Source organism: Alnus glutinosa, chromosome 4 (genome assembly GCF_958979055.1).
Source record: "Alnus glutinosa chromosome 4, dhAlnGlut1.1, whole genome shotgun sequence".
NCBI lineage: Eukaryota > Viridiplantae > Streptophyta > Magnoliopsida > Fagales > Betulaceae > Alnus > Alnus glutinosa.
The window spans coordinates 5,361,871-5,375,060 of record NC_084889.1 but is presented as its reverse complement, the minus strand read 5'-3'; the positions used below and the strand labels follow the sequence as shown (position 1 = coordinate 5,375,060).

Here is a 13,190-nt window from a genome sequence, read left to right as displayed (position 1 = left end):
TGTCTTCCTGCGAGTAAATTAACAGAATACCATATAAACTATAGTATAATGATTCTTTCTTTCATACTATGTAGGCATGAGACGTGAAATATATATATACAGGAATCGGCTAAAGCAAGCCAAAAGAAGATACCTTTGAGTTTTGACTTATTTATTGACTGCCCAGTCCAGTTATTATTTTCTTCATCAACTTTGGGATATGCCAAGTCGATCTACTAGACCATGCTACTTCCCAACGTCTTTTAACAGCCAAGACTTAGGTGAGACCAAAAATTACTGCCCCAGCTGTAGCCTGCAACTTCCCAAGGGCCGTCTGTATTAAGTATGTGCATATATAGCTAGTCCTAAAATTTGAACTTTTTATATGTGCTCCCTTTTCTTAAAGCCGCCCAAGATTCACGTGCCTGTTACAACAGATCTATTCTTTTTGGATAAAGTACGAGAAAAAAATTTGAAAATTTGTTACGAAAAAGATGCACACTTTTTCTGGATAACACTTGTTTGGTGTGATATATATATTTTGTAGAGGGACATCATGACATTCTGTGGGGAATGGATAAAAGGGGTGGGTTTTCTGTGAGGATCTTGTGATTTCCTGAGATGGGTAGGGGTTGGTTTGTTGGGATTTTGGCTGTGTGGTTGTTGGGGGCGGTTGGTGTGCAAGGTTACCCGGCTGAGGATCTGGTTGTGAGGCTGCCTGGACAGCCTACGGTTGGGTTCAGGCAGTATGCTGGGTATGTTGATGTGGATGTCAAGGCTGGGAGGAGCCTGTTCTACTATTTTGTCGAGGCAGACAAAGAACCTGACAAGAAGCCCCTCTCGCTCTGGCTCAATGGAGGTTAGTTTCCCACTTCCCATGTTCTTTATGGTACCTGCTGAATCCTCACCTCATCATATGTGAAAAAAGTGGAATCTTTCTATCTCAAAAGCATTGTCACGATGTGTTGTTATTTAGTTGCATTTTTGTTGCATTTTACTATGTATCTTTTCATAAACTTGGAGATGTGTTATTTCATTGTACTTCTGGATCTTGTGCTTACTTTCTCTTCCTATGTGGAAAGTTGTTTATCTCTTTTTCTTTGTAAGTGTTCGCTTTGTTCTTCCCTGTGCAGTTGTATTTTGGTTTTTGCGTTTGTGTTTAAGGTAATTATAGCGCTATTCTTTTTCTCGGGGTTAGTTTTTAGTTTCTTTCAGGTATGAAATAATGTACTGCTTAATTCTTGAGACGGTGTATCAAAGTATTTTCTTAATTAGAACCGAAAAAAAATATATATATAGCTGTGTACGAAAAGAATAGAAAACTTGGAATCTTACAACATGCGCTTTCATCTCTGACCTTTTTGCAAAAAATAAAATAAAAAATGGAACTTGTATGAATGAAAAAAACTGTCTTTAGACTTAGGCATTTAGCAACTCGTGATTGTTCCTACAAAGCAGATTTAGTATGCATAACATGCTTTATGATAACTTGCCTTCTGAATTACTATTTCCTGTTTCTACTTGTCCGACAAGGATGCAAAAGGATGTAAATTTTAGAAATACTCAATGAAATTCATGAGTTTACATAACTATCTTCCATTAGTGTGAGGATCTTGGACGCCAAACAATTGATAGGAACTTTCTGTGTTCAGGCCCGGGTTGTTCCTCTCTTGGTGGAGGTGCCTTTACAGAGTTGGGTCCATTTTATCCTACAGGTGATGGTCGAAGCCTTCGAAAAAATTCAATGTCATGGAATAAAGGTATGGAATTTTGTTTTATTTTGCTGGGATCATGTATTATGGACTTAGTTTTTTCTTCATTTTGTTTTTTAGATTCTCATAATAATGCATCCCATCTAACACAATATTCCTATTCTTTTCGTTTTGTAGCATCGAATCTCCTCTTCGTTGAGTCTCCTGCTGGAGTAGGATGGTCATACTCAAACACAAGTTCAGATTATACATGTGGAGATGCCTCCACTGGTAAAGAGAATAGCTCAAGCTCACACCATAGTCTTTATACTTCATAAATTTTTGGCTTCTAAAAGTCTCTTCCACTCTGGTTTGTTCCAAACTCGATCTCTAATTTTTGGCAGCTAGGGATATGCATGTCTTTTTGTTGAAATGGTACGAGAAGTTTCCAGATTTCAAATCCAGAGAACTTTTCCTCACCGGAGAAAGCTATGCAGGTCTGACAAACAGTAATCAAAGAGTTTCATGCATGTACCGTATTATGTTCATGTGACTCGAATAGTAGAATATTACAAGATCTATATATTGACTTAAAAAAAGAACTGGATTCCAGTACTATTTCAGTAGCTTCTGATTGTCAATTTGTATAACACGGAGTGCATGGAAAATCAATTGTTTTTGTTCTTGAAGGGACTTGAAGTCTTATTCTACCTTGTTTAATAGTTTAACTTATTGAATCCTTTCTGAATGTGAAAAAGTCCAACTATGTTTGGTAAAGTAGTTGAAAAGTATGTTTTTGTGTTGTGTTTTGAAAAGAGTTTTGAAGAGGTGAAAATTGAGAATTGTTTTCGGTGGGTTTTCATTTGAAAAGTGTTGTTTGTGGGGTCCATGAAAAATTGTTTGGTAAACTTTTTAGATTTTTTTTTTTTGTTTTCAAAACATCAAAAGAAGAAAAGGAGAAAAGGAGAAAAGACCAGGGGTGGCTGCTCGGCTACCTGTATCTGGTTGAGGATGGCCACACGACCTCCCCTCTCCTCGTTGGCGTGGCCATCTCTCTATTTTTAAATCTTTCTTTTATAAGTAACAAGTCAACTTCCATACATTAAAAAAAAAAAGCATGTGTCTCTCAAAATATTCCTATAGAAAGGTGCATTTCGTTTTCTAAAAAGTGTGTTCGTTTTTTGAAAAGTGTATTGTGTTTTGTTTTCTGAATAGTGTTTGATTTGATAGCTGTTTTATTTATTTTTTTTTTTTGAAAAGTGCATTTCAATGATTGAAAAGAGAAAAGACTCTCCAAACACATTACCGAACATGGCCTTAACAGAAGATTCCCTGTGTTTGCTTATTTTCCCTTCATGCTTTATTTGTCATCTATGGGGTCCTTATATGTTTAAATGTGTTTGTGTAGGGCATTACATACCACAACTGGCTATTGCCCTTCTGGACCATAATGCACATTCAACTGGTTTCAAGTTCAATATCAAGGGGGTTGCTGTAAGAGAACATTAAGCATTTGAATTGATAGCTCCTGGAAATTCTTCATAAGATAAATTCTCAACTTTGTAGTTTTTTTGAAATCTGTTCACCTGTTTTTCTGTGGTTAGATTGGGAATCCACTTTTAAAACTTGATCGGGATGTTCCAGCAACCTACGAATTCTTTTGGTCACATGGAATGATTTCTGATGAAATTGGGCTTGCCATCATGAACGATTGTGATTTTGCTGACTATGTCTTTGCAAGTCCTCACAATGTGACAGAATCATGCAACCGTGCCATAAATGAAGCAAACAGCATTGTTGGTGATTACATAAACAACTACGATGTGATCCTTGACGTCTGCTATCCATCTTTAGTAGAGCAAGAGCTGAGATTGCGGAAATTGGTACTTATTTATTTACTCTTCTTTTTTTCAGTTTACCATTTTCCTGCTATTGTATCATTTCATTGTCCAATTCTTCCATTGCAACCTTTCCGCAGGCTACTAAGATAAGTGTTGGGGTTGATGTGTGTATGACCTATGAAAGACGGTTCTATTTCAACCTTCCTGAAGTTCAGAGAGCTCTTCATGCAAATCGGACCAAATTACCTTACAACTGGTCTATGTGCAGTGGGTAAGTGATGCCATGCAGTTTGCTTTCATATGAAAACCTTTTGAAAATATGTGAAAAAAATCTTCTTGACATCCCAAAAAATTTGAAAAAAGTCCCCTCTAAGGCCCTCCCAAAGATGAAGTGTTGGCTCTGCCACTTTCTATATACGGGAAGCCACCATATTAAACATATCTCGTGTGGAAGTGGAAGCATAATGTAATTTGAACTGCTTATTTCTCTTTCCAACACCAAATGTTTGTTTTCCACTTCTGTCAAGAAGAGGTTGTAACTATTTTTTTTAATAAACATTAAAAGAACAAAGAGCTAGCTCAATTCTATGAAGTTAGGACATGATTTAAATTGTGCATGGAAGCTAAACAAAAGTTCACTCGGACCTTATTCTTCCTCTAGGTTGATTTTTAACATTTTTGGTGGACTTGTTTCCCATAGAAGCCCTTGCTTAGGGCTTCTAATTGCAGTATGTCATGATTTTTTTGCAACTTGCAGGCATGGTATAACTGATATTTGTCCCCCCCCTTTTTTTTATTGATGCAGTGTTCTGAATTACAGTGATATTGATGGGAACATTGACATGCTTCCCTTACTCAAAAGAATACTCCAAAATCGTATTCCAGTTTGGGTTTTCAGGTACTGTAGAAAGAAAAAAAGATACACTGATTAAGCTAGCACAGTTTGAATAATGACTTAATTGCTACATATATATATTTTTGATGAATAAGATATTTATTCAACAAACCAACACATTTACAGACTCTTCAGCTAAACAGCTGAACCACCTGCCTGATACTACACATCGATTACATTGTTCCCCCCATGTACACATGCCTTCAGTTATACCAATATCTTTTCATTTATGCCCCAATTACAACAAAGTCCTACATTCTCTACTTCCTTCCTAAATCTCCCCCTCTCCAAAATCCTTGCTTTTACTCTTTTCTTGGCTGACTCACTGCTGAACTATAAACCAATCTGCAGACATTTGCTCTTAAACTCTTCTTCCTCCAATCCTGCAACCCTCGGCTAAGAACTAGATTGGTCTTATTATTGCTACATATAATATTATTGTTCAAACCAATTGTAGTGGGGATCAAGATTCCGTTGTACCGCTGCTCGGCTCACGGACACTCGTCCGAGAACTGGCTCATGATCTGAATCTCAAGATTACAGTACCATATGGAGTTTGGTTTCACAAACGCCAGGTACTTCTTCATTGCAATATAGCAAGTTTGTGTACTTATTGTGTTTGCATCTATGTTGATCACAATTTGCTGACGTATTTTGTTTATATTTTTGAATAGGCGGGAGGTTGGGCGACTGAGTATGGCAATTTGTTAACTTTTGCCACAGTAAGGGGTGCTGCACATATGGTACCCTATGCACAGCCATCAAGAGCATTGCATCTATTCAGTTCATTCGTGCGTGGCCGGAGGTTGCCGAATGCAACACGTCCTCCAATTGATGATTAAGAACAATGTGATCAGAAGTTTCAAATTGTTTCATGATCCAGAAATCCCACTCAAAAGCATTAAGATAGAATTGGTCTTTCAGTGGTAATAATGAAAAATAGAAACAGTTGCAATTGTATTTGGAGGAATGATAGAATCAAAATATCATCAAGAACATGAATTTTCTGCACTCTCTTTTTTGTTGGATGGACTTCAACACATTTCATTTGAGCAGCAACTTGCATTGATGGAGATGAAAGAACATTTAATAATGTGATGGAGTTGGTTCAAATTATTATCAGCTGAAACGCATGGCACTTAATCTATTTTAATAAAATAAAAATCAGGGATGATTTCAGGTAGGCATGTCGAACGAATTGTACTGCAGAATTCACTGGAGAAGCCAAGTATGCTTAGTGTGGATACAGTACCTAAATTTCACAAATGACTTCAAAACTTCATCAAGATCAATATAAAATATGGAATTTTTCCTGCAGGAAACATTTTTATGTACAAATTTGCCTCTAAAAATACATTAACCGGATTCCTTCCGGTTCAAATGAACTAGAGAGGATCCTTATCCGTTCCCAAAAGAGAGAAACAAAAAGCTTTAACAAACAAAGCTGAGTTTTTATCTTTTTTTTTTAAACATAAATATCCACACCTTTTAATTTTTTAAATTTGACACCCGAGTTTACAATCATTTTAATTTCGACATTCTGTCGAATTGTTTTTGTAAAATAAATAAACAAAATACAATTATGTTTCTCTAATTAAAAATAGAAAAAAAGTGACTAAAAAATAAAAGAGGAAAAAAAGGGAGGCTCAGTCATGCCTAGCCACCGTGGCATAACTGAACTGTGGTGGCTGGGTGAGAGCTCAACCTCAGCCACCACTGTGGTTTGAGACTTTGAGCACCCCAGTCAGGCTTATTGGGCACAAACCACCATTTTTTTTCTTTCCTTTTTTTAAAATTTTTTATTGAAAAGCATAATTGTATTTTTTTTAGTTATTTATATGAATATTCTAATTGGTTTGTAAGAAAGAGCACGTCAACAAGCACTACTTAAGTAACTTACCCAGTCGAGTGATGCCGCAGATGCCTCCGAGTCAATGCGCCTCAGACCTCCTTTCAGAACATTACCCTTCTCGAGCACTCGCTCCCTTCGTCACTTATACAAGTTCTCGACGAGTCCAAACAAGGCCACTCAACTTGGTCGAAGCCCAGAAGCCCTTCTGCCTTCCCAGCTCTTGCAAGCTTGCTTACAACAATGCAAACGAATCAAAACCCGCAATCTGTTCGACAAAATGCCTCAAATACTGGCTCAAGCTTCAAATACCGGCAAAATTATCCATGCCCAGAGCCTAAAGCTTGGTGTCGGGTCAAAAGGGTCGCTAGGAAACGCCATTGTAGATCTATATGCCAAGTGTGGCAATGTGGACTTTGCTGAGAAGGCGTTTAACCGGTTGGAGAACAGGGGCGTGTTGGCTTGGAACTCGGTTCTTTCCTTGTACTCGAGGCGGGGGTTGTTGGAACAGGTTGTGAAGTCTTTTGGGTTATTGAGGAACTGTGGGGTATTTCCAGATGAGTTCACATATGCAATCGTTTTGTCCGCTTGCGCAAGATTGGTGGATGTTGAGTATGGTAGGCAAGTTCACTGTAGTGTTGTTAAGACGGGGCTCGAGTCAAGTTCTTTTTGTGAAGGTGCACTAATTGATATGTATGCCAAGTGCAATCGTGTGAGTGTTGCTCGGAGAATATTTGATGGGGCTGAGGATTTAGACACAGTTTCTTGGACTGCCATGATTGCTGGTTACGTTCAAGTTGGTTTACCTGAAGAGGCGCTCAAAGTGTTTGAGGAGATGCGGAAAGTTGGCCATGCACCAGACCAGGTGGCCTTTGTGACTGTCATAGGTGCGTGTGTAAATCTTGGAAGGCTTGAAGATGCATGTCAATTGTTTGCCAAGATGCCCAACCCGAATGTTATTGCATGGAATATGATGATTTCTGGGCATTCCCGGGGAGGTTATATTGTGGAAGCTATTACATTTTTCCTAAAAATGAGGAAAGCTGGAGTAACATCCACTAGATCTACACTTGGGAGTGTTTTAAGTGCAATTGCCTATTTGGGGGCTCTAGATTATGGTTTGTTAGTTCATGCTCTGGCAATTAAACAGGGGTTGGATTCTAATGTCTATGTGGGCAGTTCTTTGATTAATATGTACGCCAAGTGTGAGAATCTGGATGCTGCAAAGAAAGTATTTGATGCTTTAGATGAGAAAAATGTTGTCTTGTGGAATGCGATGCTTGGAGGTTATGCACAGAATGGGTATGCCCATGAAGTCATTGAATTATTCTCTAATATGAAAGGATCTGGCTTTCATCCTGATGACTTTACCTTCACTAGCATTCTGAATGCATGTGCTTGCTTGGAATATCTAGAAACAGGCCGCCAATTGCATTCTTGTATTATCAAGAACAGATTCTCATCAAATTTAATTGTGGGTAATGCATTGGTTGATATGTATGCTAAATCAGGGGATCTGAAAGAGGCGAGGAAGCAATTTGAGCTCATAAGTAATCGAGACAATGTCTCTTGGAATGCAATTATGAAGGGGTATGTGCAGGAAGAGAAAGAGGATGAGGCTTTCTACATGTTCCAAAGAATGAATTTGTGTGGACTTGTTCCTGATGAGGTGTCCCTGGCCAGTATACTCAGTGCTTGTGCAAAACTTCAAGCACTTGAGCAAGGAAAACAAGTCCATTGTTTCTCGGTTAAATCTGGCCTGGAAACAAGCGTTTATGCTGCGAGCTCTCTTATTAACATGTATGTGAAGTGTGGGGTGATTGGGGCTGCACGCAAAGTTTTCTCTTGCATGCCTGAACGAAGCGTGGTCTCCATGAATGCTATGATTGCTGGGTATGCTCAAAATAATCTAGAGGAAGCAATGGATTTGTTTCGCAAGATGCAGGCTATAAGAATGAAACCAACTGAAATAACTTTGGCAAGCCTTTTAGATGCGTGTAATGGACCACTTATGCTAACACTGGGAGTCCAAATCCACTGTGTTATAGTAAAGTGGGGCCTTTTGAATGGTGGTGACTTCTTGGGTATCTCTCTCTTGGGCATGTATTTGAAATCCCAAAGAAAAGCAGACGTGGATATTCTTTTCTCAGAGTTTCCAAATCCAAAAAGCAGAGTGTTATGGACTGCCGTTATTTCAGGACTTACTCAAAATGATTGCAGTGAGGAGGCTTTGCAGTTATACCGAGAAATGCGTAGCGAGAATACCCTACCAGACCAAGCTACTTTTGTTAGTGTCCTTCGCGTATGTGCTGTCTTATCTTCTTTGATAGATGGTAGGGAGATCCATTCCCTCATCTTCCACACTGGTTTTGACTTGGATGAGTTAACATGTAGTGCCCTTGTAGATATGTATGCTAAATGTGGGGATGTAAAAAGCTCTGTGCAAGTTTTTGAAGAAATGGGTTGTAAAAATGATGTAATTTCTTGGAACTCTATGATAGTGGGGTTGGCTAAAAATGGTTATGCCGAATATGCACTTAAGATATTTGATGAGATGAAGCAAACGTGTGTTATGCCTGATGATGTCACATTCCTTGGTGTCCTCACTGCATGTAGTCATGCAGGGAGAGTATCTGAAGGCCGTCAGATCTTTGACACTATGGTCAATTATTATCGCATCCAGCCCAGAGTAGATCATTGTGCCTGTATGGTTGATCTTTTTGGCAGATGGGGTTTCCTTAAAGAAGCGGAGGAATTCATTGACAAACTAAAATGTAAACCTGATGCTATGATTTGGGCTGCCTTACTTGGTGCTTGTAGATTACATGGAGATCACATAAGGGGGCAGTGGGCGGCTGAGGAACTCATTGAGTTAGATCCGCAGAATTCTTCATCTTATGTGCTACTTTCTAATATATATGCTGCATCAGGAAACTGGGATGGAGTTAATTTTTTGAGGAGGACAATGAAAAACAAAGGAGTTAGAAAGTTGCCTGGATGTAGCTGGATTGAACTGGGACAAAAGAAGAACTTATTTGTTGCCGGAGACAAGTCTCATACCAGTTCTGGTGAAATCCATGCAACTCTGAAGGATTTGACAGCACTAATGAAAGAATATGGTAATGTTGCTGAGACTGATTCTTGCTTGCATGAATAAGAGTGCTAAAGGCGCTCTTATGTCAATCCATGCTTTAGCAAACAATAAGTAAAATCCTGTCTGTGCATGCCAGAGTGGGATAAAGTATATTGACGAGTAGAAGACATTGACACAGGCTGAAGGACCATTTGGCTAAGAACAGGAGGATTAAGTTGGCTAGACCAATGTTTTTGGAGGTCTAGAGCTGCATAAAGTCCCTCATTTCTAATTCTGTGTTGGGATTCTGTCACTCGAGCATTTCCTGACCCAGCGTCCTATCAATTTGGAGAAGTAGAAGTTTCTTGACGGCTCAAATTGATCTGTCCAGACTCCAGAGTATCAAGACTCAAAATTAAATTACAGTGTCCCACCCATGGGCTTGGAAAAAGTGCACACATTTTGAGATGACTATAGAGGAAAGTCAGATTGGATTAAACTTCTCTGACATGGTAAAAGAAGCACCATAAGTAATAATTTTATTTCTTTTAATGATTGGAATTTTTTGACAATTTTTCCCTTTGTGGATAGTAAACTCTCTTGACAGTTACGTGCTATAATATGAAGAAGGTTGATCTGAAACTTTGATGAAAGCTACCTGAGTAATGAAGATGATAGAGAAATTGTTGGTTGTATAGACGATGTGGTAGTTAATATTTTTGTAATTTGACTAAACTCTTATTCATAAAGCTAAGGATGAAGAACACATCATGCATAAATGACAAAATAATGGAAGTTGACATTGCTCTGAGAGTTACATAATACTTTCCTCACGTGTAAAATTAGCATTCAGCAACTTGTTAGAGGATTCATGGTAATGTTCTACTGTTATCTCGTTTCTATTTGCTTCAAGTAATTCATTTAATAATATAAATGTATGGTCATGGTATTTGCTTAGATTTTGTTTCTTTCTCTGTCATAGGAATCATCAACTATTTCTTGATTTATTTAGAAAAGCTTTGTTGCTGAAACAATGAGACTCTTCGTCTGGTTTGTTCCAGAGAGAGTACCATGCCTAGATTTTGTGTAAAAGGTTCTGGATTTCAAGTTTCACCCTTGATGCCTTATGTTGTGTGCAATATTGTGCATACGGCTGGTCGGTACAACCATAAAAGAAAGAAAATACACCTCTCTGTGTGGTTAATATAGAAACGGAAGGAAATAACTACTGTAATTCGGAAGTAGAATTCAGACACAGCAAGAAAAGAAAAGAGTTGGCGTATAAGAAACTTTTGATGGTTCTAAAGCTAACTTTTTTTTGGACAAAAATTTCTTACAAGTCGGTTCGTAGAAAATTTTATATAACCCACATATAAGACTGACATGTGTCCTTGAAATATATGAGAATCACATTTTTTTTTTATTAATGCTATTAAAAAAGCATATGAGAAGCATATGTTATTAAAACAACATGTGTTTCTCACATGCCAAGGGACACATGCCAATCTTATATATGTGGGTTGTATAAAATTTCCTACAAATCGGTTTGTAAGAAATTTATGTCCTTAATAAAAAAATATGTGCTTCTCACATATTTAAAGGACACATGTCAGTCTTATATGTAGATTGTATGAAATTTTCTACAAACCGGTTTATAGGAAATTTCTGCCCTTTTATAGGGGTTTCATTTAGGTTTTTAATGTTTTCTTACGGTAAATGCATAACTGGTTCGATTTCAGAATTGTAGTATAAATTGAATCTAACAAATCTCTTAATGTGCTTAGGAAAAAAAACCAATCTCTTAATGTTCATGAATTATCAAAACTCAACCACTTATAGATTCCTCGATCAGTTACTGTTCTTGACCTTTAATTGTAAAAACAAATCAATTTAACTTGCTTTCAGTTTATTAAATGTTTTTTGACATTTAATTGTACATAAAACTCAATCAATTTGAGTTTATTTTAGTTTATTAAATATAATTAATGTGAACCGTGCTCCTTTGTCAGCTTCAACAATACATTCTTTCATTCGTGTTAAACGTAACTGATTTCTCATTACACCTTAATTTTTTCAGTTAATTATAATTAATGTCTTGTAACCAACCTGCAGGTATTACAAGCCACTTATATATATTTGCTCAACCAGCTCCCTACTCCACCACCATTTTTAAGCCTCTTCCCACTTGCTGAAACTATTTATAACATATGTGTTTATATTTGAGTTGACGTGCTTAACTTAAAATCCATGCGTTTATGTTGGCAATATAGTCTTCACTTTCATTGTTTTATCTGTGTTGGTGTTTTGGGTTAATAGTGTTGACAATTGCATGCTCTTGTTTGTGTGTTGTTAAAAAGGAGAAGATGATCAGTAAGTTCAGGTTCAATGGGCCTATTGCATTTGCCTCATTGATATACTTTCTTTTCGCCATGGCATTGGGATATTTGTGTTTGTTTCACAGTCTTCGCCCGGGCATTCATAGTCCTGAGATTCCCAAGTCCGACGGGTCTAATGGCACATGCAATGTCTTTGAAGGAAGCTGGATGTATGATGAAAGTTACCCTTTATACGATGCCTCAGAGTGTCCATTTGCAGAACCTGGATGGAATTGCTGGGCTAACGGGCGGAAAGATAAAGGCTACGCAAAATACAGGTGGAAGCCGAAGAGCTGTGACCTTCCAAGGTTCAACGCACGTGCAATTCTCGAAATGTTTCGGGGGAAAAGAATTGTTTTTGTGGGTGATTCATTGGGCAGAGCACAGTGGGAGTCTTTTGTATGTTTGCTCATGACAGGAGTGGATGATAAGAAGAGTGTGTATGAAGTGAATGGGCACAAGATCACCAAAACGATCAGGTTTCTAGGCGTGCGGTTCAGCTCCTTCAATCTTAGTGTCGACTTTTATCGATCGGTTTTCCTGGTGCAGTATGGTTCCGTGCCAAGGCATTCACCTATGTGGGTGAAGAGAACGCTTAGACTCGATGAGTTGGATGATATTAGCCACGAGTGGGTTGACTCTGATATTCTCATCTTCAATTCAGGGGGCTGGTGGACAAAGAGTAGGCTATTTCGTGAAATGTAAGTCTAGCTTTCAATGTCCTGTTTCTGTGTCATTGTCAACATACTCTTAATGGATCTCCATTAAGCTTTTCATGAATTGTTAATAAAGCTAGCTCTTAAGTTTTAACACATACATGTGTCCACACACACATGCAGGGGCTGCTATTTTCAGGTAGGTAATACATTGGACGTCGGGATGGAAGTCACTGCAGGCTACAGAAGAGCATTAGACACATGGGCATCTTGGGCTGAGACTGCAATCAACACATCCAGGACAAGAGTATTCTTCAAGACTTTTGAAGCCGGCCATTGGAGGTGTCTTTTATACCTTTCTTTGCCCGTTAATTACGTGTGTTAAATTACCACTTATTTCAAAAACTTAGACTTTTAATAAAGAAAGGTAAAATTTAGTTATTTAATTTGACTGATAAGTGATTCTTGTATATGAGCCATTATGCAGTGGTGAAAATTGGAGTTCTTGCAAAGTGACTCGACGACCTTCGTTAGCAAGCGAGGGTAGAGACCGAAACGAGGTTTCAGACATCATGATCCAAGTTGTGAAGAAAATGAGGATTCCTGTTACAATTCTTCATGTTACCTCAATGTCTGCATTCCGTAGTGATGGACATGTGGGCAGGTGGAGTGACAACCCATCCGTACCTGATTGTAGCCATTGGTGTCTACCAGGTGTACCTGAAACATGGAATCAGCTTCTCTTCTCATTTCTCCTGCCCTAGATTTGGGTTCCCTTACAGATATTTTTGTACTAAAAGAGGTGTTATTTGGACTCCAAATTAATTGGGT

General features: G+C 38.1%; 3 protein-coding genes across 3 annotated transcripts; all 3 read left to right on the top strand.

The window, feature by feature from the left end:
* The first annotated feature begins 200 nt into the window (after nt 1–200).
* On the top strand, nt 201–5,417 carry LOC133867475 (serine carboxypeptidase-like 42). Its single transcript, XM_062304254.1, has 10 exons — nt 201–838; nt 1,632–1,739; nt 1,869–1,961; nt 2,075–2,167; nt 3,079–3,164; nt 3,275–3,553; nt 3,649–3,782; nt 4,317–4,409; nt 4,864–4,981; nt 5,081–5,417. Exons 1-10 carry the CDS (start codon nt 601–603, stop codon nt 5,246–5,248), a joined length of 1,410 nt encoding a protein of 469 aa, XP_062160238.1. The 5' UTR covers nt 201–600; the 3' UTR covers nt 5,249–5,417.
* Nucleotides 5,418–6,286: 869 nt separating this feature from the next.
* Nucleotides 6,287–10,097, top strand: LOC133865475 (pentatricopeptide repeat-containing protein At3g09040, mitochondrial). The gene has a single exon (XM_062301884.1). The coding sequence runs from the start codon at nt 6,341–6,343 to the stop codon at nt 9,410–9,412; it is 3,072 nt and encodes a 1,023-aa protein (XP_062157868.1). The 5' UTR covers nt 6,287–6,340; the 3' UTR covers nt 9,413–10,097.
* Nucleotides 10,098–11,691: 1,594 nt separating this feature from the next.
* On the top strand, nt 11,692–13,123 carry LOC133866059 (protein trichome berefringence-like 7). The gene is made up of 3 exons (XM_062302624.1): nt 11,692–12,404; nt 12,543–12,701; nt 12,847–13,123. Exons 1-3 carry the CDS (start codon nt 11,692–11,694, stop codon nt 13,121–13,123), a joined length of 1,149 nt encoding a protein of 382 aa, XP_062158608.1.
* Nucleotides 13,124–13,190: the final 67 nt, after the last annotated feature.